The following is a 24,844-nucleotide window of genomic DNA, read 5'->3' as shown; positions in this document are numbered from 1 at the left end:
AACTGACTTAGCATTTTTTTTTTTTTTTTTTTTTTTTTTTTTGGTTTTTCGAGACAGGGTTTCTCTGTGGCTTTGGAGCCTGTCCTGGAACTAGCTCTTGTACTGACTTAGCATTTTTAAAGTGATATATCATTTGAACAGTTTAAGAAACAGTTTTGTTGAGAATATCCAAAATTCCTGCAATAAAGCTCCAAACAGAATGATAAAGGAAACTTGCCAGAAATACTATAGTATGAAATGGTTTATATTACAACCAATATTATTCCGAAATTTTAACCATAACAGGTAAAGACAGTAAAACAAACCATCGAGTTAGCTTGGGGACAGTAGCAATATTAATCTAAAGAACTGAGCTTGATGCATGAGTGTTAGTATTTAAACAGTGGCTCCAAGGGTGCTTTATCTTACTAGAATTAGGGTGACACATAAGAAACCTGTGGTATTTGACACGCTATGCAGCCCAGGCAGATCTCAAACTTATGAGCCTCCCACCTTAACCTCCCAAATGCAGGACTGCAGGCATGAACTACAACCTCTGCACCTCTCTTGCTTTTCATAAGTTGACATTTGATGGTTTTCTGAAATATATACAACTTACTCAATGTCTAGTAGAGACCTTGCCATGTCTACTTTCTATAATTCTTAATTTTTCATGATTTGTGCCTGTTAAGAACAAAATATCTGAATGTGGATAATGGTTCTTAAGTCTGGGAAGCTCGAGGTTAATTTAGAGACGGCTCGAGAGGGCCTTCTCTGTGTGTGCACGAGTGCATGCATGCGTGTGTGTGTGTGTGTGTGTGCTCATGAATGCATGTGTGACAGGGATCATGGGGTAGGCAAAATCTTTTCTCAGTAATCCATTGCCCAGATAACTAATTAGTATTATTGCCCTCCTGTCCTTGTAGTCATTCCTTCAGTCCTTCATCTCATCTACGGCTGCACCTGAACTTTGGGAGATACATCCAGACAACACCAATTAGACAATGAACATTAGCAGACAGAACCCATTTCTCTTGTATTTTCATGTTTCCCAAACCTAGCACACAGTAGTTCTTACACAGTGTCTAGAATAAGAGTAACAAATATTTGAGATTAAATTTAAGAATAGAGTGGATAGTTAGGAGCTATACATTAAAAAGAAATCAGCATCAAGTTCTGGTAAAAGCAGGAAAATATTCAAACCAGGACTGTGTTTGACCTTAGTATCTGCTGCCCAGCCACAACATTTCCTGAAAATATATTTAGACCACTGTTACTCCAGATCAAAGACATCATTACAAGTATTATGTGTGGGTCAATTATCCAGAATTTAATCCATGCATTTCTATTTTTTATGTCTCACTTCTTGCTTCAGTCCACAAAAGATAAGAGAGAGTAAAGGGAAGCCGTGTCCTCTGACAGTTCAGCTCCACTCAATGCCTGTCAAGGTCCCGAGGCTACAGTGGAGACACCGTGCAGACGCTTCTAAGGCTGGAAGTTGCCTGGCTAGAAGGCCCACGGATTTTGATCTTTTTTTTTTCTTCTTCAGTTTTTTTGCGACAGGGTTTATCTGTGTAAGAGTTGGCTGTATTGGAACTATCTCTGTAGACCAGGCTAGCCTCGAACTCATAGAGATCCGCCTGCCTCTGCCTCCCAAGTGCTGAAATTAAAGGTGTGCACCAAAGGCCCGGCTTGATCTTTTAAATTTTCCTATCCTTTAAAAATTGTACTATCGTTTGAAAGTATATTATCTTTTTTGAAATTTAATTATCAAGGTACCTTTTAATTTAAAAAGAAAGAAAACAAAACTTATGTGCCATGGAAAACTTATAATCCAAAGCAGAACATGTGTGATAAGACTCATGCAAATCTGAGACTTATACTTTCTTTTTTCAAGAGGTCTAGAAATCCTAGAGGAGAAAATAATTCAAAATTCTAAGAGACATCCTAGTCACATATTGCAAATCCAACAGAGGACGATGACAAAACAGGGACTAAATCGAGTGACATTAAATTTAAGTGTTGCCCAGGCCTCAGGAGTTAGAATATATTGCTTATGACTTTATAATAACACATCTCATAATTTAAAGTCTGACTAATTCATAAGGTCTTCATCCTTGACTTTAATATTTCTGTCTAGCTACTTGGTACTATGATTGCACTTTTACACATTAAAAATTAAGAAATTACACAAAGACAGCAGTTTCATAACAACGGCAAGCATCGCAGCCAATGATATTTGCTCCATTTGACTTCAATGTTTAGCGATTTATTTTGAATCAGAACACAAAGGCTAGAAATAAATAAGCAGGGCAGAATACTCTGTTTTTTACATGACTAACTTGTAGCCACTGAGTGCCACCTACAGGACAAAAACGATCCCTTACAGTTACGCTTTCAGCTAGGACTGCCATATCCAGATGATAAAGGGTACTACCTTAACTGCCAGCCAGCTGTGGGCTGACATGTGCATCTCGAACTTTTATCCAGCCCTGGATGCACATGGGAGTAAACGGGAGTTTAAGGTGTTTAGGCCCCTATAACAAGGATTCTGGTAAGCTTGTTCAGCAGTAGGGCGTCTTCTGAGGGGTGGCTACAGGAGGTGACTGCAATCGTCTGAGCGAACGAAGGAGTGCTTATAGGTAATGTCAGCTTCCTATCTTCTAGGGACACAGACCAATCCATATTCACAATGCTTATGTTTACCCAAAACTTCAAAAGTAAACGTACTTATTTAAAATGACCTCCACAGATGTGGAAGTCAGAGGACAACCTGCCGGCATCAGGTTTCTCCTTTTACCATGTGACCTCCTTACCTAAAATTTTAAAACTACTTTTAGAGAATTAGTTTTCTGAAATTCACTTTCCTGGGTAGACTTACAAGTACTTTAATAAGGGTTTTCCCTAATACAGTGACTGTACAAAGTACTCTAACTTAGTATTTTATGGTTTAAAATATGCAAATTATATTCATTTATAAAAACAGAAAAACTGTGAGGATAACTAGATATTTTCTAGGTTAACTATGTAAGAAATCATCAGAAGAACAAGACAAGCTCCACAGTGCCTCTGACTCAAGTATCACCTCACTCTTCTAGAAAGCACCTGTTTGCAGTGGCTCTCAACCTTCCCAACGCTGCGATCCTTTAATATAAGGTGACACCAACCATAAAATTATCTTCGTTGCTACTTCATAACTGTAATTTTGCTACTGTTATGAATTATAATGTAAATAATCTGTGTCTTCCAATGGTCATAAGCAAACCCTCTGAAGTGGTCGCTTGACACCAAGGGGTTGAGACCCACAGGCTGAGAAGCACTGCTTTAGCGTCACTAGTTCAGTCAGTCGTCAGCTTTCAAGCTCAGACACTGACCAAAACCTCCTATATCTTCCCATCTCTTCTCTCCTTACCAAATGCTGGTGGCCCTCCAACCTGATGTTCTGTTAAGAAAAAGAGCCATCCCAGGTCTTCTCCACCACATGAAAAAAATCAAATTTGTTAGTAGTTCGATCTTGAACTTCAGCTTCTAAAGCCATGACTAATAGGAATTTTTTTTTTAAGTCAGAACTTTCATCAGTTTTTTCCTCTTATTTTTGTTTTGTTTTGCTTCGTTTTTTCAAGACAAGGTCTCTGTGTAGCCCTGGCTTTCCTGGAACTCACTATGTAGTCCACTCTGGCCTCTAACTTAGATCTGCCTACCTCTGCCTCTGCCTCCTGAGTGCTGTGATTATAGGTGTGAGCCACTACTCTGAGCTCTCAGTTCCACTTCTGATCACGAAAAAATGTGATCAGTAGACATTTCTGGGGATCACTTTTATTTTTGGCTAAACAAAGCAAATACTGAGGGACCTCTGCAAAGGAAATGCCTTGATCTTAGAGCTTCTCACAGAAGTCTGGGAAATACACACGCGCACATGTGCGCGCGCACACACACACACACACACACACACATGATTTCTATGTACTTTTATTGTATTGCACAGATCAACTGAATAAAAGACATCCCGTGATGCTGTAGAGCAGTGATAGTTAAGATGTATATATCCTAGAGTTACAATAAAGAATAGTGATAGTTAAGATGTATATATCCTAGAGTTACAATAAAGAATCACCTAGGAAGGAAGGGGCTTTACTTGAGCTGAATTTCAGAAAAGTAAAATCGAACAAACTTTTAACACCAGACAGACTTCCAGCATTCACTGGAATTTACTTTATAATGCCAATGATTAGAGAGGCCAGTAAGTTTTAGCCAATCAGACTTGAAAAGATGTCTAAGAATGGTTTCAGGGCCCTTTACTCACCAATTTGGACCAATTTTACTCCCCTAAAGCTTTTGAGGATGTCTTTCTTATACAAATCACTCAAAGTTCACATTTCTGAACAAATACATTCTCATACATAAGCCAATATACTGTTTACTGTACATTAAATTCCTTTGATTCTGGTTTTTTTTTTTTTTTTTTTTTTTTTTGCCCCAAAGGAGCTGATTTCCCACAGCCTAACAGTTAGCATTATGCCATTTCGAGTTTAAAAATTGAGGAGCGGAGCACTCAGTTCCAGGTGAAGAGAAGCAGACAGACAGAATTGCGGATGCCAAAGGACAATGGCTGACTTACCTGCGGCTGGCCGGCTTCTTTTCTACTGCGCCCTCTCCAGCTGATTTCACATTTTCACTTGTGTCTTTTTTTAACCTTTTTGCAATCCTTTCTCTCATCAGGGTCTTTTCATCACCATCAATGTATTCATCATGTTCTGCATTCTCATCTTCGCCATCCTGGAAAAACTAAAATAAGTATCTTCTAGGCATCCTGCTCCCTTTCTCTTCCAGAGACTCATCTTAGATGCTTGCTGGGTTCTAGGCCAGGTTTAGTTTTGAACCAGTAAGGGCTTGAAGACTCTTCTTCCACTACGATAGCCCTTGTATCCTGCTCCAGGCTAGTGACCTATGACGGGATCCCGAGAGAGATAAGCAGCTCACTTTACTCCAGTTGTCTGTGTAGCACTCCCTCTGCACCCCCGAGTCTCATCCTCATCCCTGCAGGAAATGTGGTTCTGGGGGCTTGGCCAGCATAACATTAACCAGGAATTCATTCAACTAGAAGAGGTGAACTGCAGTCACTGAGACTTAAGCACCTTCGGCAAAACCCACCAGAGTGCCCTGCACCACAGCAAAACCAAACCAAGCCAAACCCCCTTAGGCTTCTAACCGAAGCTCCAGCAGTCACTATCTTCTGAAAGCATGGCTCACCGGAGGCTGGCTACCTTCTCCCTGACAGAGTCTGCTTAGTGTCGTTCTCTTTAGACTGGAACACTCTTATTCTAGATATCCCAATGTTGGCTTTTTTCTTCTCCTACCCCCTTAGTGATGTATCTTGACTTTACTATTAACAGAGGAAAAAATATAAAATAATAAAAAACCCTTCCCATCTCACATTCCTCTTTCCTCCGTATTTCTATAGCACTTATTGTTTACATTTTTTTCTCAGAAAATTAAGGAAAATACTCTAGGAAAGCAAAAAGTCTTGTCTATCTGCCTACTATTTTATATTCATCTTTTAGAATAGCTCCCAGCATTACTAAAGAGGAGAGAGAAGGGAGACAAAGAACCTACAACAAAGGGGTTATTTATCTCCTGTGATTTCTTGGCCTGCCAAGACACAGCAAGACAGGCTTCTTGACTTGAGGGTTATGAACCCCTACAGCAGTGTTTTTCAAAGTCTGCTTCTCTGACTCCCCAAATTATTATTTGTTAAAAGAATAAAATCCACCCAGGAATAGTGGCACACATCTTTAATTCTTGCACTCGGGAAGCAGAGTCAGAGGCAGCCCCTTCTCTAAGAGTTGGAAACCAGCTTGACCTACAAAGCAAGTTCCAGGCCAGCCAGGACTATATGGTTAGAGCCTGTCTCAACAAAACAAAACAAAAACAAACAAACAAAAAAACCCCCACATATGTATATACCTATATTGATTTTCATATTGCAAAGTATCAGTACAGAATCAATCAAATTATTACTTGATTACATATAATCACAAGTCTTGTTGCGGGCTTAACTGAACCAAAAATCTCTGTGGACAAAAGCTGCATGTGTTTGGCAAGATGTTTAAGTTATACCTGACATGTTTGGGCCTCAGCAGATATAAAATAGATCTTTGCAAAGTCATAAGATTTTATTTTTGACAATAGGACACTTTCTGGGGAAAGGACACACACATTAAAAGGCTTTGGGATCTAAAACAGGTTAGAGAACAAGCACTCTCCTCAAGTGACCTCATCCTACCCATAAACTTAAGAATAAAGCTCTATTTTCTAGCCCTTATTATTATAACCAGATGTCTTCAAGGTAACTAAACTCAAAATATACAAATTGTTAATTAATTTTTATCTACCACCCAGCCTCAAGTCAGTTCTGTTTGCTAACAAGGCCACCAAGCCAGAAACTTGCGGTGCTCTTAGACTCTTTGCTCATCTCCCTCCTCAAAGCGCTCCTTCAGCAGCTTTCCTGCACTCCCTTTACCCTGGCCTCCTTCCTCTCATTTGTCCTCTGCAATGTTGCCAATGACAATTTCTACAATGCAAAGTTGACTGTGGCACCCTTCTTCTTAACCAATACCATCCAACTGTTATTCATCACCTCTAAGATGAAACCCAAACTCCTTGGCACTGTGATACCAATGTGTGTAGCATGCCAGTCCTCCATCCCTCTTTCCTCATCACGACACTGGTCATACTGGTCTGTTGTTGGCTCCAGGAATATAACATACTCTTTTACTCAAGAGACTAGCACAGGTCAGTCCTTTCTATATTCAGCCCTCTCACTTCTCCACACAGCAAGTTTCTCCAAACTTTAAAGCTTAACTTGCCTTCCTGAACAAGGTGTGATCTCTGCTTAGCTGAGCATCCATGCTCTACCTTCCCAGCTCGATCCAAGTTTCTCTTCTCCCAGGATGTTTTCCTACCAAAGCAGATATTCATTCTCTCTGTTATAGCTAATCAGGGAACCCCTTTTTTGATTGTGGTAAAAGGTAAATCTCTGTACATGCTAAATTACATATTTTCTTTTGAATTATGCAAAGTATGCAACAATAGGTTTTATCCTCCTAACATAGTATTTATATAACTTGAAAACCTTTACCATTCACATAATAAAGAAAATCTTCCTTCTGTTTATTTTAATTTTTACTATATTTGTGTGTGTGTGTGTATGTATAGATGTACACTTACCACAGCTTGAATGTGTAGATCCTTTCTCTCTCTCTACCTTGTAAGGAAACCGAGCTCCTGTCGTCAGGCTTGACAACAAGTACCTTTACCTACTGAGTCTCCTCATTGGCCTCTCCTTCTGTATTTATCATTGTTAGCTAGTACTAAAGGTACCACCTTAAAAGAGCATCATCTCCAATACGGGTATAAATAGGAATATACTATTATAAATAACTCCTTCATGGACTTCCCGTAGCATAAAGGATGCCCACTCATCACTTTTAAACTTTTAACATAAATAAAATCAAAACATCTAAATTAGAGTATTCACATAATGGTATGTAACAGAGAAAAGGCAAGACAGAAATTCATATGTAAGATTGCAATTCTACGGGGAAATATGCAAATCCATTTAGAAGTAAATATTCTAATAGCAAAAGAAATTATTTCATTTTAAAAATTTCAGGTATTTATATAATGTTTTTAAAGAAAACATAATTTGTTTGTAGAACTCTGACCTATCTCTAAATGGTTCAAGCTCTATTTGTATTAAAATGAGTACTTACATCTTCTAAATCTCCCGCTGCGTCATCTTTTTCACTACAAAAATAAGTAAAGACAAACACATTTTAGCTTCATAGTGAAACTAGTAACAGCACTCATTTATACCAAGAGTAGACTGGAATTCATAACTAGTTTGCTAGAATTAATGTCTTGTTTTGTTTTTCCACATAGCACTCTCAGAAAAGCACTGTACAACAGATGGGAACAAGCTCAAAGAAGTCACCACTTATAAACAGAGGAGCAGACATGCTCCATTAGCAGATAAGTACATTCCCTAGATTTTTTTTTTTAATACAAACAACCACCACCGTGCTATTTCATTTGCAGAAAATAATTTTTGTACAGCTTAAAAGGTTCTGGCTAAAGAGACCATATCCTACAAATTAAAAGGATACTAAGAAAACAGTATTTTGAAATAGGATTTTTGAAGATGAGTTAACCTCAATACAACAGTATTTTATCTCTAAGACACTGGCCAATATATCATATGTAATTAATACATTTAACACTAATTAATATCCCACCTCTCAAACAGAAACAACAAAGACAATTAAGACAGATATCTATCAACTCTGAAAGCTGTAAGAATTTACACAGAGTAAATCGGCCCAGAATGAAGTCATTTCTGCCAGTAACCTTGCACTCTCATGCTTGCTCATGATACCCAAACAAAAATGCCCCAAAGACAGATAGCAACGTAACATGAAATTATTACAACAAAGTTTCTAGTATTTAGTCTAGCCTAAGATTAATCATTTATCAAAATGTATTATTGTTTTGACTAGGCTTAAGAAATTTATTTTATGAACTCTAGCATAGAAACAATAAAGAAAACAAAGAACGCAAGAGAATGAGATACAGTCTAAAAACAGAAGTCCAGTTTCGGCACTGCACCAACCTTTCCACAGCCGGGACAGAGCTGAGGTGCGGATCGTCCTTAAGCAAGTCATGGCTGCTTTTGCTTCTCCCCTTCATGCTCTGGAAAAGAACACAGAATATAGTTGAGAGCAGGAAACTAAAAGTTTTCAAAATGAATAGTGATTAATTTACATGAAATTTAGTAAGGACATAGTATGATTAGCAAGAGACATGTTTCTGAAAGGCTCATTATAACCAAAGCTTTAGAAATAAGAATGTTTTTGCTGACTGAGAATGGGATTTTTATTTGTTTAAATTATTAATTTTTATTTATTTATTTATTTATTAAAGAAGCAGTTCTATCATCTAGTCCTAGCCCAAGATGGCCTTGAGTTCTCTAACCAGCCCAGATTGATCTAGAACTCATAATCTTTCCTCCTTGGCATCTCTTGTGCTGGGATTACAGGCATGCTCAAAAAATACTTTTTTAGAATCATCTTTCCCAACAAAAAGTGACACTGTTAAATAGCACTGTGGCTTGCCAGCTCTGAGTGCTTATGATTTACATACAACTGATTAATTCCTACAATCCACACACAGACACTTAAAAGAATAAACTAAGATAAACGCAAACTACTCTCTTTCCATATACAGTCTGTGCTGAACAAGACAACTTCTAGAAAGCATCCACAAGCAATCAGATGAGGTTGCTAGTTAACAAATGGAGGGCAGATACTCAGGAGTCTCTCAAACACCTATCAGAGACCAAATTTGGAAGTAAGTGCTTTATTTCCGAAAGTTCACTTCTCAATAATGACATTTTTATAGGCGAAAAACAAATGAGGAATCATTACTACAAAACGTTACCACAAGAAGTAGAACTATAAGAATCACTGCTATTGTTCTCATTTATTAAGAGTACATTGGTGCCAGCCAGAGTGTACACAGTGCACTTCTTCCCTTCCTCTCCTCTCTATTGGAAACACACGATGTAGCACACAGCCACATTAGCAGACAGTGTGATGCTATTAAGCTAGTAATCAGGAGTCACAGAGCCAGTCAGTGGAAGAGGATCAGGATTTAAATGAACACACCAAGAGTCTAATGGATCTATTTCTATGTCGCTTAGGTCCCCACAGACACCAAGCACTGCGAGTCCTAGCCTATATATTTCCCTACTGCATAATGGGAACATTCTAAATTGGCCTTCTGTTTCACTGATTAATTTGTGAATGGGCCCTAAATTTGATGTATTATTCTAAGATGGGTATATATCTTTAAAAATATGCTTCCATGACAAATAATTAAGATTTAAATATTTCTGTATTAACATGTGATTTTCTGGGCTTTGAAGATCAAATCAAGTAAAATAAACATATAGCTTAAGGCTGTTTTTTTATTATTATTATTTTGCAGTCTTGGCCTGTGCTTCATTGCTAAAAATATCTATATACACGTGCAGAGTCTCCAGCTCTCACAGCAGTTTCTTTCTCAGAGTCAGGATTTACAAATCTTCCAAAGATGCACAGCTCAGGGCGCTGTCCCCTGTAAAGCTTCAAACACTGAATCAAGCTCTAAGCCCATCTTACATAGCAATGGTGCAATGGGCCAGTGCAAAGAGGAGCGAGTGGATGCCAGCGCCTGTGGCTGCAGAACACAACATTCTTGTCTCTCTGATTAAAGGGATGGGCGGGGGACGGTAGTGCCCAGACTACTACCGCTATCTGAAGACTCATCAGGCCTACAGAATACCCTCTGCTCCTTAGGGTAGAGGATTTACCCAGGTCCTCATTACGGACTTAGCCAAGTGTTCTCTGAAGCTACATGCTGAGCACAGAAGCACATTTTAGTCAAGGACATAATATACCATCACCCAGGGTTTTGAAAATCATTAGTAACCATAACTACAATCTAACTTTAAAGAGTTTAAAGTCCGGGTTTTTCTGAATTCTATGGCATCTTTAGCTGTTTTGGTTTTCCTGTATCATCTGTTTTAATTTGCCTTACTAGACTACTAGAAACACAGTTTTAGAAGAATATGATCTTGCATCTTCACTGGTCGCAGATGTATCGGTATGAGGCCAAGAAAGCATTTTTATTTGGGATATATCTCACTTCCTGTAATTCACTGGAAACCAAACTTCACGTCGGCAACTCAAGAGCACTTCTGAAATAACTTTAATTCCACAGCCTCTTTTAAAGTTCTTAATGAAAGGACAATAGTTAACTAACTACTCATTAATGCCTTTGTCTAACTATAAAGACTGAAAAAGTTGCTCACAAACAGAAGGAAACACAGCACAAAGGACATGGGACAACACCACGGGTGCTGCCCAAAGTGACCCCTGCCTGGGCTCAGTCATAGCTTCTCAAGCTGAGCGGCAGGGTCGCTCAGGCCCTGGAGGTAAAGGCCACTGAGGCAACACCCTGAGGCCCTATCTCAAAATAGTAACGACAGCAAAAGATGGCAATCTGATCAAATGAATTTCAAAATCTAATATCCCACAATCATACTTTTTAGCTCAAAACTTAAAATTGTAAAAGCAATAAACTTTCTAGGATCTCAGAACACTCAGCTACAAAATTAAATAGCAGCCTCATCTATTTCCCAAAAGAAAACTAAATGCACGCACAAAATTTGTAATGTTAATCTGCATTCCTGAAAATCACAATTTTATTTGTATTTGTTCTTTAATTATTTATTTTATATGTAGGGGTGTCTTGCTTGTTTGTATGTATGTGCAGCCCCTTCATGCCTGGTGACCTCAACGTCAGAATGGATCACCTGCAATTAGAGTTATAGGCAATTCTAAATTGCCACATGGGTGCTGGGACCCAAACCTGAGTCCTCTGAACAAGTGCTTTTAACCACAGAGCCATCTTTCCAACCCCACAGAAAGATTTTAAATGTTCTTACTACCGCATGTATGTGCTATGTGAAATGGGTATGTGTTAATTAGCTCAACTCAGACATCCTACTCTATATACATATTTTAAAACGTTATGTTATATACAATATATATAATTTTGTTTGCCAATTTAAAATAATTACTATTTAAAAAAGAAAGTTCTTCCCAAGTACAGTGTTGCATGCTACAATCCCAACCTTTAGGAAACTAAAACAGGAAGACTGCATATTTGAGGCTAGCCAGGTCTACTGAGCAAGACCATGTGTCTGAAATGAACACAAAAGAGAGAAAAGGAAAACAAAAGATTCTTGCTGAGCTCTTAAAGGAAAATTCATTTTAAAGAGCTTAAAGAAAAAAGAATAAACTTGTTTCACAGTTTTTAAAGTAAGCCCTAAAAACAGGAAGAACTCATAAATTAAGTTGAATAATCATTACCACTCTAGATATTAACTAACTTCTAAACCTGGGCTAGCATGGAGATAGAGGATCAAAAGCAGATTTTAAACACAAACCCATCCCACTGCAGCAAACTACCGAAGCAGAGACAGTAACTAGGAAGAATGGAAAAACTTAGAAGAGTCTCAGAACAGAAGTCTGACTCTCCCTTTAATGCTAATTCTTCCTGAATGACCTATTTTAAGGTCATCATTTGGCTAAAGGGTTTAGATCTTGAAAACAAAACTAAATATACTTAGCAAACTGCAAAAGAAGCTTCACAAGAAAGTCAAAGCTGACTACTAGCATACCTAAAAATGAACAGCAAGTGAGATGGACCTGGAACTTCATACTGAAAAATAAAGAAGCAACAAAATAGAAAAAAACAGCATAGCAGCAAAACAGACTACAGGAAGGAAGATTAAGGCAGAAAGAGCTAGAAGGCATGTTGACAGAGAAGGACAACACTGGTCTCTGGGCTCTGACTCGAACTGTGTGAGATTCATGCACATGGTGACCTCTCCAGGCCATGATGTCCAGTATTACAGGCAACACTGGTCTAGATGCTGTATTTTGTGCAGATGTGATTAACTTAGACCAGCAGCCTTTGGGATTATCTTCCATAATGTGAGTGGCCCTCATTTAAGCAACTGAAGGCCTTAAGAGCAACTGCATATAAGAATTCCTAGAATGAAAAATGACATAAAAAACATGCCTGAGTATCCAGGCTCCAGTTTAAGAAAAACCAACTATTCTGTCTTGCCCGACATATTTTGGACTTACTGTACTAACATACAGAAATTTACAAATACTGGTATTACATTTCAATTTAAGAGTTTAAAAGAAAGAAAGAAAGGAAGAAAGGAAGGAAGGAAGGAAGGAAGGAAGGAAGGAAGAAAGGAAGGAAGGAAGAAAGAAAAAGAAAGAAAGAAAGAAAGAAAGAAAGAAAGAAAGAAAGAAAGAAAGAAAGAAAGAAAGAAAGAAAAAGTATCAGGCACAGATTGACAAGATAGCACCCTCTGGGCAAAAGTACTCAATTAGCTAGACTCCATCCAACAGTGTTATCTCCCAGATTAGATTTCTTCCTGTGCTCATAGTGACACCATGAGAAAGTCAACAGAGCACTTCTCTGAGCACGAGATACGGTTATTACGGCACCCTTCTATCATGCAATCCTATCCAAAAGGAAACAGGTGAGTCTGGTAAGTCACTTAGCCAGGGTCTCAGTTTCCTCCACTATAAAGAAAGGAAGTTGGACTAGATCCCTTGGAGCTATAAAATCCTATGATTTCAAAGAGGTTTTCATCAGGTAGTACATAGATACTGAAGCAAATAAAGAAGAGCTAATCCACGTGGGAGAGACACCTTGTCATGCATAAGGGAGTGAGGTGAAAGAGTGTGTGTAACCTCACACTGATAATCCACAAACCAGAGGGGACTCGGGTTTCTTCACTCACGTATAGTAATGCCTCAGTTGAGACCGTAACAATTACAAACTTACAATCTAGCTCTGGAATAGCACTTACCACTGAGGAGTCACTGAAAAAAGAAACCTGATAAGCAAGTGAATAATGGAGCAATTATTTTTAAGGCTTTTAGAAATATTTAATTTCATGCAAGCACTGAAACTTCAAATCGTTCTGTCACTAAAGGATTCGCTTGGCTCTGGCTCTACCTATTTCAACACTTAGAGATGAGACTAAATTGGAAAAGCACGTCTATTCCTTTTTCTTATCAAGGTATCATTTTACCAAAAAAGGAAAATGCATTTGAAACAAGCTCATGGTCTGAACAGCACATGAACCAAATAATCACAAACAAAATGATTAGATTTGGCTTTTATCCAGATCTTAGAGCAATTTCTGTCCTTTAAGTCAGTGAATTTCAAACTGCTTTTGCTGTTTTGTTTTCTCAGATGTAACTTCCCACTTGTCTATTGCATGGTAGATGGGAACAGAAACAGATAAATGGGCTGGAAGAAGCTGCTAGTCACTAGGTGGGGGAGACTCGTGTACCCTCAGCTTGCTCAGGCTGCTTCTTAGGAAAGACACTGGCCAGTTCTGTCCAGCCCATGATAAGGTGCCTCAACAGCTCTCCATATGCTTGGACAAGAGAGTAGCAGCTTCTATATAGCAACTGTGATCACATTACAAATCATTCAGCATTTTAAGACCAAGAATAAAATACATTTCATAAGTGATACTGTTCTATTTAAAGACACAACCTTCAATGGTGTCTTTCAGGAATGTTTAATGTATCAAAGTACCTTTACTCACAACCTAGCAAGTATATCTTACTTTTATGTTACACAAAGGAAATCTAAAAGTGAAAGATATCACTCAAGATCACATAGTGTCAGGGGAAAGTGAATCTCAATGAATTTGTATGATCCCAGTGACATTGAATCTAGTGAATCCAATGACACTGAATCTACTGTTGATTCAGAGATGCACAGAATCTGCCTTCAAGGAGCTCATAGCCCAGAACCGTACTCGGCCATTAAGCAAAGAGTATAGAGTGCAGTACTGGAGTGATATACTGAGAGTACAATCACAGCCTTTCTTTATAATAAATCAAAAAGGCTGCTCTGCAAAGAAATGCAGCATAACATGAATAACAGACATTAGGTTAGACCCAGATCAGATCTACAAACAATGGAAAAACCATTTAGAAAAGATGGCATTTTGAACATTGAAAATAAATATATCCTAGCATCTAGATGCAGACCAGGATGCTTCAGGCAGGAAAGCTGCAGTGACCTACATAGAGTCCCCATTGTGGTGATCCTGATATTTCTCTGCTGTGAACTGCAGGGGAATCCACTGGTGATAGTTTTACCAAGCCTCCTATTAAAAAGTTCTGAGTCCATGGATCTGAGGAAAAGAAAAGATTACCTCAAGTGATTGAATCTGAAATAATGTTTAGGAAGAAGGGTTGGTGGAGAGTCAACGAAGCCATGGCTATGGCAACATTATACTTCTCGAAGGTGACTCTGGTAGCCATGAATAGAAGGAAAAGAGGAAGAAGATGGCAGACCCATGGGTAGATAGGGCAGCAGCCCAGGCCAGAGATATGAAAGGCTTAAACAAGCGTAATAAGCAAATTATAACAAAAGAAAAGGTTTGATTTGAAAAACTTCTTCAATGAAAGCTTAACACCATGCACTAGGGGCTGGAAAGATGGCTCAATGGTTACGAACTTTGGCTGTTCTTACAAAGGACCCAGGTTCAATTCCCAATACCCACATGGCAGCTCAAAACTGTCTGTAACTCCAGTTGCAGGGGTTCCAACATCCTTACACAGACATATATACAGGTAAAACACAAATGCATGTAACATCAAAATAAATTATTAAAAAACAACAACCACAAAAACACACCAGCACTGACTGACAGTGCAGCTGGAAGTCGGAAGTGAGGCTCAGGTGCTCTAGGGGGAAACTGATATGAGGAAGCAGAGACGTCGCAAATGAAGCGAGGTGCGGGGGATAGAGTTTCACCCTGGCCTAGGGCGGAGAAGCTAGACAGCTATTCATAGAGGTATCTAGTAGACAACTGGAGGGGAAAGTGAGCAAGCCAGGATATGCCGATATGAGGCAGGATTGTATCACAGCCCCCCTCCCTTCCGAACAAGGTCAGAGTGGAGAGCCACAGTGGCACAGTCCTGGGTGAGTAAGTCTCAATGAGAAAGAATGGCAGCTTGTAACTTCCCTGGCAGAGTGAAAGCTTTTATTCTTTCTCAGTTGTTGGGAATGTGTCAGGTTTATGGAAGAGGAAGCCAGGGTTTCAATCTTACAGAAATACAAGCTGATTCTGGAGTGGAGGTTCACAGTACGCAGGGGAATTTAAGCATCTTATTTTTCTTCCTTGGAAACAGAAAGCAGCAGAAGGAAGACAAGCTTTGAACATTTAATTTTAGCTAACAGAACAATTTCAAACTAATTTCCTAGTCCATCTTAAAGTAATTTTAAGCAAAACTTACTTTATTACCAGAAACACTATTTCAACAAAAGCACAAGACAACTCCATCCTCCCTTCTTCTTTCTCCAAGGCTGCTGGACCTTAACAAGCAGGCCAAGAGCACTGAGCACAAGCCCTCCACCAGAACCCATGCACCAGTGAAACTTCTCAGGGGCATCACGAATAGCTTAGGCTTACGGAGATTTCTGAATCACTCACAATCATCCCAGAGGTCTAAGAAGCTACAAACCTGTATCCCCAGTTCTCACCCCACTACCTCCTAATTAGAAGTCCCCTGAGTACTGACAGCTGCACAATAGGAATAGTGGCTACACAGTATAATTGTTAAAGAATTACATAAAATAAACATTTCCTAAGTAGAAGAAATACACAAATATATTATAGTGTCATTTGTACTTTGATGACAGGCAAGTAGTCAAGAAAGGCATTTCTAGTTCACCTTGGGGACTGCAGTGACAAAAGACGCAGCGAGGAGGTGGCTGTGGAGCGAACTCTTTTTTTTCTGATAATATTTTTATTACTTTATAAATAATATCAATCAAAATTTTCACTTCCTCCCCTTCTCTCACTTCCCTCCCTGGAGCAAACTCTTTAAGCAGACAAGAAGAACAACAGCAGAAATGCAGCGAATATACCAGAAAAAAGAAAAGTTAGATTTGGGACACCATAAAAAAGGCACAGTTACATAGGGAAACTTGACATCTTGTCTTGTGACAGGATTATAAAGCTCAGGTTGGCCTCAAACTTGAAATCCTCCTGCCTCTGCCTTTCATGTGCTAGGACTATAGATATGCTATACTATGTCCGCAGAACTTGACATCTTTAGATAACATCAAACAAGGAAAACCAGTAATTCCCAGATCTAGCCATTATAGTTTTGTCTGTTCACAAATAAGCACCCAGAATCATGGCGTATAGCATCCTGTACTTCTCATTCTGATGAGGTACAAATTTGAATCACCAACAATGTAACACTAACCACTGGCATCTACAGAAGATAACTCCAACACCAAGGTGGCAGAGTAATTCTTGATGTTTGTAACAGAAAAGCCTTCATTTAAAAATGAATTTACCTTTGGAATCTATTATATAAACATTTCTTGAAGTGAATCAAAATAAAGGTAGAAAGGCAAAAGTAATATTCAGTCTCTCTGAGAATCTAGTGTGCTGGTTATAGGTAAGTAATAACCGATCTCATATTACTAAAACTGACATGATAAAAAAATGAAAAATATAGGGACAATTTATTTTTTCCACATGCCCATTTTAATAAGGTTTTAATGTAAGCATATAAGAGAGTGTTAATGTATTAGTTTCCTCTGATACTGAAGCACACCTTCCTGCAGGGAATTATTTTCTTAAGCCAGAAGGTAAACAACTCAAAATAGCTTCAGGAAGTCCCTGAAACTAACCAGATTCATTAGGCCCCTACCACCAAAAGGAAAACAATAAAGACCACTGAGACTCACTCTCAGACGAGCCAAACTTCAATTAAGACTCTCAAACCAGGGGCTGGAGAGATGGCTCAGAGGTTAAGAGCATTGCCTGCTCTTCCAAAGGTCCTGAGTTTAATTCCCAGCAACCACATGTAATGAGGTCTGGTGCCCTCTTCTGATCAGCAGGCATACACACAGACAGAATATTGTATACATAATAATAAATATTTTTTTTAAAAAAAAAAAGACTCTCAAACCAGAATAGCTATCTGGAACAAGCAAAAAAATACCCAAGTTGTTTGGAAGAGCTTTAGGTTAACTGAGCCACTTGGAAGGGACACTCTGTTGAGCTGCCTGCTGCCTGTGCAGCATGCTCTGTTCCCAGCTTTGTGAGCTGTCATCCATGCTGAGATGGGTTTGCTCATGTAGCTGTCTCAGTTATTTCTGCTTCTGTAAGTACCCCTTCACCCATAAGTAACCCCAATAAAACTCATTGGTTCACCAAGATGGACTTCCGTGGTATCTACACTTTGGTCTGTTGTAAGCTCCCTGTCTGGGGTAAGTAGATGTGTGGAGTATCTCCTCAGGAAGTTCCGTTGCACAAGTGTCTGCTCTGTGCTCAGCATGACCCTTCCTGAGCCATGCTCATGAATGATGAAAGCACAGGATAAAGAAAACAAGCACAGCCATGGTGTGCTTTTGCATCTGTCTTACATCATAACCAAACACAGAAGAACTGGGTTCTGAAGCTTAACTATTACTAAAGATGCTAGATCTAATTCTCAGGAAGCTCGCTTGCTTCCAAGAAAGGAACGCAAAGCACAACATTTGGAACCAAAAGCCGCTGGAGGTGATTTTCTTTGGGTGTAAATATCACAACCTGCTCCAAAAACATGCAAAATACTGTAATGTTCCAGATGATTTGTGAAGAAACTAAAACTGAAGAAAGCCACATACAGAGGCTAATTCCTGCTGTAGCATCTTACTAGGTATGTGACTTTGAACAATTACAATGATAATCCACAGGTATTATTGTGAACTTTGTTTTACTTAAAACAAATCTAAGAATTTATAGAAGGTTCACAACAACATCTCTCTCAAAAGGCTGTGACAGAATTAGTTGAGAATTAATGACACAAAAACAATATATGGAAATAACATTAAAATGAATATTAAGCAATTGAGTCACTGATTGTTATAATAATGATAATCATTGCCATATAGCAAAATAAAAGACAAATAGCAACTAAAATCTGAATCATAAAATTGAACCATTCAAAATACTTTAAACTGGTTTCAACTGACAAAAACAATCAAGAATAAATTAAATAAATATGAACAATGTTTTTGTGAGAGCAAGCCAACTCAGAATCTGTATGGATGACTCTACACAGCAATACGATACAGGCTTACTGTGTAAGTGAAGTCAACTGTGCTGCTTCAGGCAGAGCAAGAGACACAAAAATGCAAAGCAAAGGGCAAGTGGGAGCCTACCTGACTGACTCGGTTCACTTCCTCCTCTTCCTCCTCAGCTTCTTCTCCAAAAGAAAGTAAACTAAAGTTTCTATCAAAACAGAAAGAAAAGAAAATTCAGGAGAAAAGCTAGATGAAAATATTCCATTTTCAAGCGATAGCACAGCTATCTAACAAAACATCTTACTGGACAGTTTCACTTGTCTTCAGCGGGAGTGCTCCAGCACCTACAATTGTGAGCAATTACACTAACATTTCAACAAGTACGCTCAACTAATTACCACAGATTCCCTCTGGGTATTACCGTGTGCACTCAGTCACGTAGGTCTAGAAGGAACATTGAGAGCACTATAGGCGAGTAATTAATCTGTTTTAATACCTGACAGATATATCTTAATGTTTGGAAACTAAGAAACACAAAAAGTTGATGGGTAGAAAATAGCTCAGGTTTTTCAAATTAACAAAAACTCGGGTAAATGAACTGTAAGTTATTAAAGCACTCTCTTGAGTTTTAGAAAAAGTAAAACATTTGGTAGCAATGGAGTTATTTTTTTACATCTACATGCAAGCAATGATGACACATCATCCTTTACCCTGAATGAATTCACTGTTCTGAATGAAGACAAGATAACAGAAAACACACAAAGAACTCAGACTTGTCATCAGTGAGATGGTAATACTGAAACGCTGTGTCCTAACGCGGTGACAATGACCTTCCAGCAGCGTGAACTGGAGTAAGAAGTCAATGGTAGGCTCAAAGACAATCAAACATACAACGCTATAAAAAGTGATTTTTCCATAAGACAAAATCTACTGTTGGTTAAAGTGCCTGGCTCATATTTGGCAATTGCTGACACAGTTTAATGTACATGCTTTGAGGGAAGCCAGTATGCACGGGTTACCTATACTTCAGGGTGTCTGTCTACACAGTTAACCTTCAAAACAACCAGGTGTTGTGCTTAATATAACCTCCACTCTATTTGCCATGAGACGACCAAAGTTCAGAGATTAATAAACTTTTCTTAAGAACCAGGTGTCGCAGGCCCATACAGAGAATTGTCTAAATATAATACTGATAAATTTGATACTACAATTTAGCAAAATGGTAAGTTGAAATCTAACTGTATTATTTTTAATGAAACAGAAAAAGTAATATAAACAATATTGGCACAAACTAACCTTATTAAAAAATAAACTGTTATTTTTAAGAAAACAGAATAATAGAATGGTTTTGATAAAAAATATTTATAAAAAAGTTATTTTGAAATCTTTACCAGTAAAGTAATTACATAGTGCATGCAATCTTATAACACACACTAAGTGTTCGTCTCTCCCCAAATTCTTTATACTAAGGATACATTAACTTACAAACTAGCAAATGTTTCTCAATAACTCAGCTATGTAAATATAGTGAATACTAAATATTTATTAACACATGTTAAATGGCTACTGCGATGATACATTTCTAGTTTAAATTAAATAATGTCATTGCATATAAGAAATGTTCACTTTAAATGCGCATTCTTCTCCCTCCTTCCCTCCCTCCCTCCCTCCCTCCCTCCCTCCCTCCCTCCCTCCCTCCCTGTCTTATAATTCTGTTAGCTCTGATTCATAATGACATTTCCCTTTTTAGTAAATAATGATTACAAAAACAATTAAGTAAAATAATGTCACTATTAAAGTTGAAGAAAAAACTTTCTACTTTGATTACTTTGTGCCTTTGGGTTTCAATTTCTTTATTTCTTCCTCTGGTTTCTCTTTTTTGGGCCTTTTAATTTCTCTTGGAATGATGTCATCAAAAGGATTAAACAAAACCTATGAAAAGAAGCATTTTGAAGATATTATTCCAGTTTTTAAATTTTACAACAAAATGAAAAACAATATTAAGTGTACTGACATTGCTGTCTAAATCTTCCCTACATAAATTTTATTAGTGCAGTGGTACACAGGGTACACAATGCACTTCCAGTCACATGCCTCATTGATCACCCCAAAACATTATGCTCTTTTCAAGTAAAAGATACTTTATCCTATAACTATTTTACAGAAAGAAAAACATAAGGAACCAACTCAGACATTTGAACTCCACAGCAAATGCTCCTAAGGATTACCCCACTTCCTCAATAAAGAGCAACTTAATTCAACTAAAATCCACTTCTTTGAGCAAAGAACCCTAATTCCTTTAACTTTTCATTATAAGTTGAGCTTTCCATTCTTTATATTATCACCTAAAGTTTCATATCATGTTGTAATACGAGCGGCGGCGGGGCTGCGTCCCCGGCACCCAGCCGCCCGCATGGCTTAGCTTATGCCCCGAAATAATTACACGGAAACTGTATTCTTTTAATCACTGCCTGGCCCATTAGTTCTAACCTCTTATTGGCGAGCTCTTACATATTGATCTAACCCATTTCTAATATTCTGTGTAGTACCACGAGCTGGCTTACCAGGGAGGATCTTAACCTGCATCTGTCTGGAGTGGGAGAATCATGGCGACTCCCGACTCAGCTTCTTTCTCCCAGCATTCTGTCTGTTTACTCCACCCACCTAAGGTTTGGCCTATCAAATGGGCTAAGGCAGTTTTCTTTATTACTTAACCAATGAAAGCAACAGATAAAATACAAGAACCACCTCCATCAATATCAGAATCCAAAGTCATATATATATATATATATCACAAATTGTTCTTAAATATAGTGTCTCATAGAAAGCTCTCATCTAACGGTTTAAATGTATCTCTTTAATGGCACCTAGCAGCCGTGCTCCTACCTCACAGCTTTTGATTCTATGTGGATTGCGGGGCCTTTCTTCATCATCGATGTCCACTTCTGTCAGGCGTAGCATGTTGTACACTGTGTCCCCTGTGACCTACCAAACAAAACATAGGGCCACAAACTTTTAATAAATAGAGGAATTTTGAAAATACTTTAAATAAATAGTAGCCTTCTTAAAGTGTTTTTAAATAATAAAAGAAAATATTTATATTTTTACTGTATGTACAATTAACAATGTTAATTGGTAATTGTTAACAGATGGGCTCAGTTTCTTAATAAGCCCTTATATGTTTTCAGTGTATACTAACGTCAGTTACTAAAATAAACACACAATGTCAACCTTCTTACTAAATGACAGTTCACTCAAATATTACAAACAAGCTTGAACTTAAAGCAGCTTAAGCATTAACAGTATGATAAACACTTTGCAGGTTATTGTCTAATTGAATCTACACAAATACCCTAAAATGAGAAGTAATTTATCTTCCTTAACAGAGACTCAAGGAAGGTACAGACCCGACAGTGGGAGCCTCTCTATTTAGACTGCTGTGCTATATGCTCTCTCATGCTGGGTTGTGGAGCAGCAATCGTAAAACATAGTAGGTAGGAACTCAAGACTCATCTTGCTGATAAAAAAAAGTTAGAGGTAGGAAAAGTCCATAATTGCCAGAAAAACCTGAATTAGGAATCCATCAAAAGAACATGACAGTACATATGTCCTTAAGAAATAAGTACCAATGTTACATTTTATGGTTTAGATATGACTTGAATTCAAAGGTTTGGTTGTTCAACTGTACTGAATTGTTACCCTCCTTATAGAGTCAAAACCCACTTTTGCCTAGGATGTAAGGAAGCATTCTTACTGAGCCAGCAGAGGGGGCTAAAAAGCTATTAATGTCTACTAGGTCTAAGTATTAACTATGGGGACGTTCGGATGAGAAGGGAAGAGGATGAGTGAGCGACGCCTTCAGGACTCCTCTTTACAGAGAACCGTTGAAAACCTATGGGAAGAGCATCCTCTCATTTACATCCCTCATCTCATTTACATCTCATTTACATCCCTCTTTACAGAGAACTGTTGAAAACCTATGGGAAGAGCATCCTCTCATTTCTTGTTAAACGTCAGGAGGATTAAATCGATACTGTTCAAAGTAAAATTTCCAGTAAAATTATAAATACTAATACAACTTCCACTTTAATTTTTAAGGGAATCCATCATTGGTAGCTTTAACCTATAAAATAGTTTTGGGTAAGTGTCTCTTTAAAAGCAGAAACAACACTGGCTAAGTGGCCTTAAGTAGCTAATGTCACCACTTTGAGAAAGAACACATGTAGGCCATGACAAATGACCGACTTGAAGCACCCAAAGTTCAGGTAGCCCTTTACAGCTCATCACAATAGGAACATACACCATCATTTTTAAAAACAGCAAGTAAATATAACATTTTTGAAGGCACTCATTATAAAGTCAATTGTATGTATCACAGAAGTTTAAAGAATTACATAAAACCAAAACCAAACCATATACTTAACATATATAGACACTAACCTTTCCAAAGATGGTGTGCTTATTGTTAAGTTCATCTGCTCGACCCAGAGTAAAGAAAAACTGGCTGCCATTATCATGTGGACCAGCGTTTGCCATGGCAACCAGTCCTCTCCTATTAAAACGCAACCGCGAGTGAAATTCATCCTGCAAGAATGAAAGAGATTTGGTGGCTCTTCTCAGTCATAAAACCCTTCATGTTCAATCAGCTGTGCAGCAGACCAGGGAGGCTCAGACAATTTCTAATCAAAAATGTTGAAGCTTTATTTAACTGATTTTGAAGTACAATCAAATCCAAATTTACTATCTGTTCTCTGCTCTTCAACCTGAACTCGGCAGCTTGTATCTTCTATATAGTCAGCCCCATAGCTGTTTTATGGACATCTACATACACACGGAGGAGGGGAGTTCAAAGAAAGTTGGGGTCTAATTCTCTTTTCCCTACTCAAGAAACCTTTCTCTGTGAAGCCTCCAACTATTATCCTTCCCATCTCACACCACAGGCCGTGAAGCTGTGGCTTTCTTCTGTTCTGAGACTCAGACTCCACCAAGAGTGTTGTCAGTGTGACTTACTGTGCTTTTAGAAGCCCTAACCCATCCTAAGTCGACTCTCTCAGGGTGGCAGACTGCAACAGTGCAGGACCACTGTTCCTTGGAGGCTTTCCTTGCTCTGAGAGCTACTGAGAACTTCTTCCCAGACCTACCATTTCTATAATCAGGGCTTTTCAAGCACCAGAGGCTATTTTTCTTTAATACATTATTCTTAAGATCTAAACTCTAGTACATCCCACTAGGAACCAGAGAGCCACACACCCTGACCTCTGACTGATCAGCTTTCATAAGGACTGTGAGTAAAACACTCCTGCTGTTTAAATCCCCGGAATCTGTGGTATTTCTATACCATGTGTGTGTCCTGGACAGTTTCCTGTCAATTTGACACAAACTAAAGTCATCTGAGAGGAGGAAACCTCAATTAAGAAAATACCCCCATAAAATTAGGCTGGAAGGCATTTTCTTGGTTGGTTGTTGATGGTAGAAGCCGAGCCCACTGGGGGTGGTGCCATCCCTGGGCTAGTGATCTTGGGTGTGGTGGCACACACCTTTAATCCCAGCACTCTAGGAGGAAGAGGCAGGCGACCTCTGTGAGTTCAAGGCCAGCCTGGTTCCAGGACAGCTAGGGCTGTTACACAGAGAAACTCTATTTCAGAAAACAAAAAGACAGACAGACAGACAGACAGACAGACAGACAGACAGCTGAGCAAGCCGTGAGGAGCAAGTCAGTAAGCAGCACCTCTCCATGGCCTCTGCATCAGCTCCTGCCTCCAGGTTACTGCCCCTGCGTGAGCTCCTCACCTCACTGCTTTTAATAATGGGCTATTATATGAAACTGAAAGGGAAATAAACCCTTTCTTCCTCTAGTTGTTTTTGGTCATGGTATTTTATCAGAGCAATAGTAACCTTAACTAAAACACTATGTTTAAAATGATCTATCTAGCTGAAAGAAGTTAACAAAGTTAATTGTTATTTTGAAATAACAAAGAAAAAACTCAGAAAGGAAATGCCAACAGAATTTAGGATAAGCAATGGGATTAACAGAACACTAGGATATTTCCTATAAAGTCGAGGTCCTAAAATTATGAGATATGATTAACAATGACAGTTGAGATTATTTAAATACTATGAC

General features: G+C 38.5%; 1 protein-coding gene across 2 annotated transcripts in view; it reads right to left on the bottom strand.

Annotated features, from left to right (window-relative positions):
• Cwc27 (CWC27 spliceosome associated cyclophilin) overlaps positions 1-24,844 on the bottom strand; it is a 178,696-nt gene that overhangs the window by 141,059 nt on the left and 12,793 nt on the right. Inside the window, exons 4-10 of one of the 2 annotated variants that reach the window (XM_057789743.1) lie at positions 23,164-23,307; positions 21,610-21,708; positions 20,552-20,655; positions 18,862-18,931; positions 8,648-8,727; positions 7,752-7,785; positions 4,598-4,764 (exon numbers count right to left, since the gene is read on the bottom strand). In XM_057789743.1, coding sequence (XP_057645726.1) covers positions 4,598-4,764; positions 7,752-7,785; positions 8,648-8,727; positions 18,862-18,931; positions 20,552-20,655; positions 21,610-21,708; positions 23,164-23,307 — 698 coding nt within the window. The remainder of the gene's footprint in view (positions 1-4,597; positions 4,765-7,751; positions 7,786-8,647; positions 8,728-18,861; positions 18,932-20,551; positions 20,656-21,609; positions 21,709-23,163; positions 23,308-24,844) is intronic. The other variant, XM_057789744.1, reaches the window with a different exon arrangement.

The sequence above is a fragment of the Chionomys nivalis genome, chromosome 15 (genome assembly GCF_950005125.1).
Source record: "Chionomys nivalis chromosome 15, mChiNiv1.1, whole genome shotgun sequence".
Lineage (NCBI taxonomy): Eukaryota > Metazoa > Chordata > Mammalia > Rodentia > Cricetidae > Chionomys > Chionomys nivalis.
This window is presented reverse-complemented; position numbering and strand designations above follow the sequence as displayed.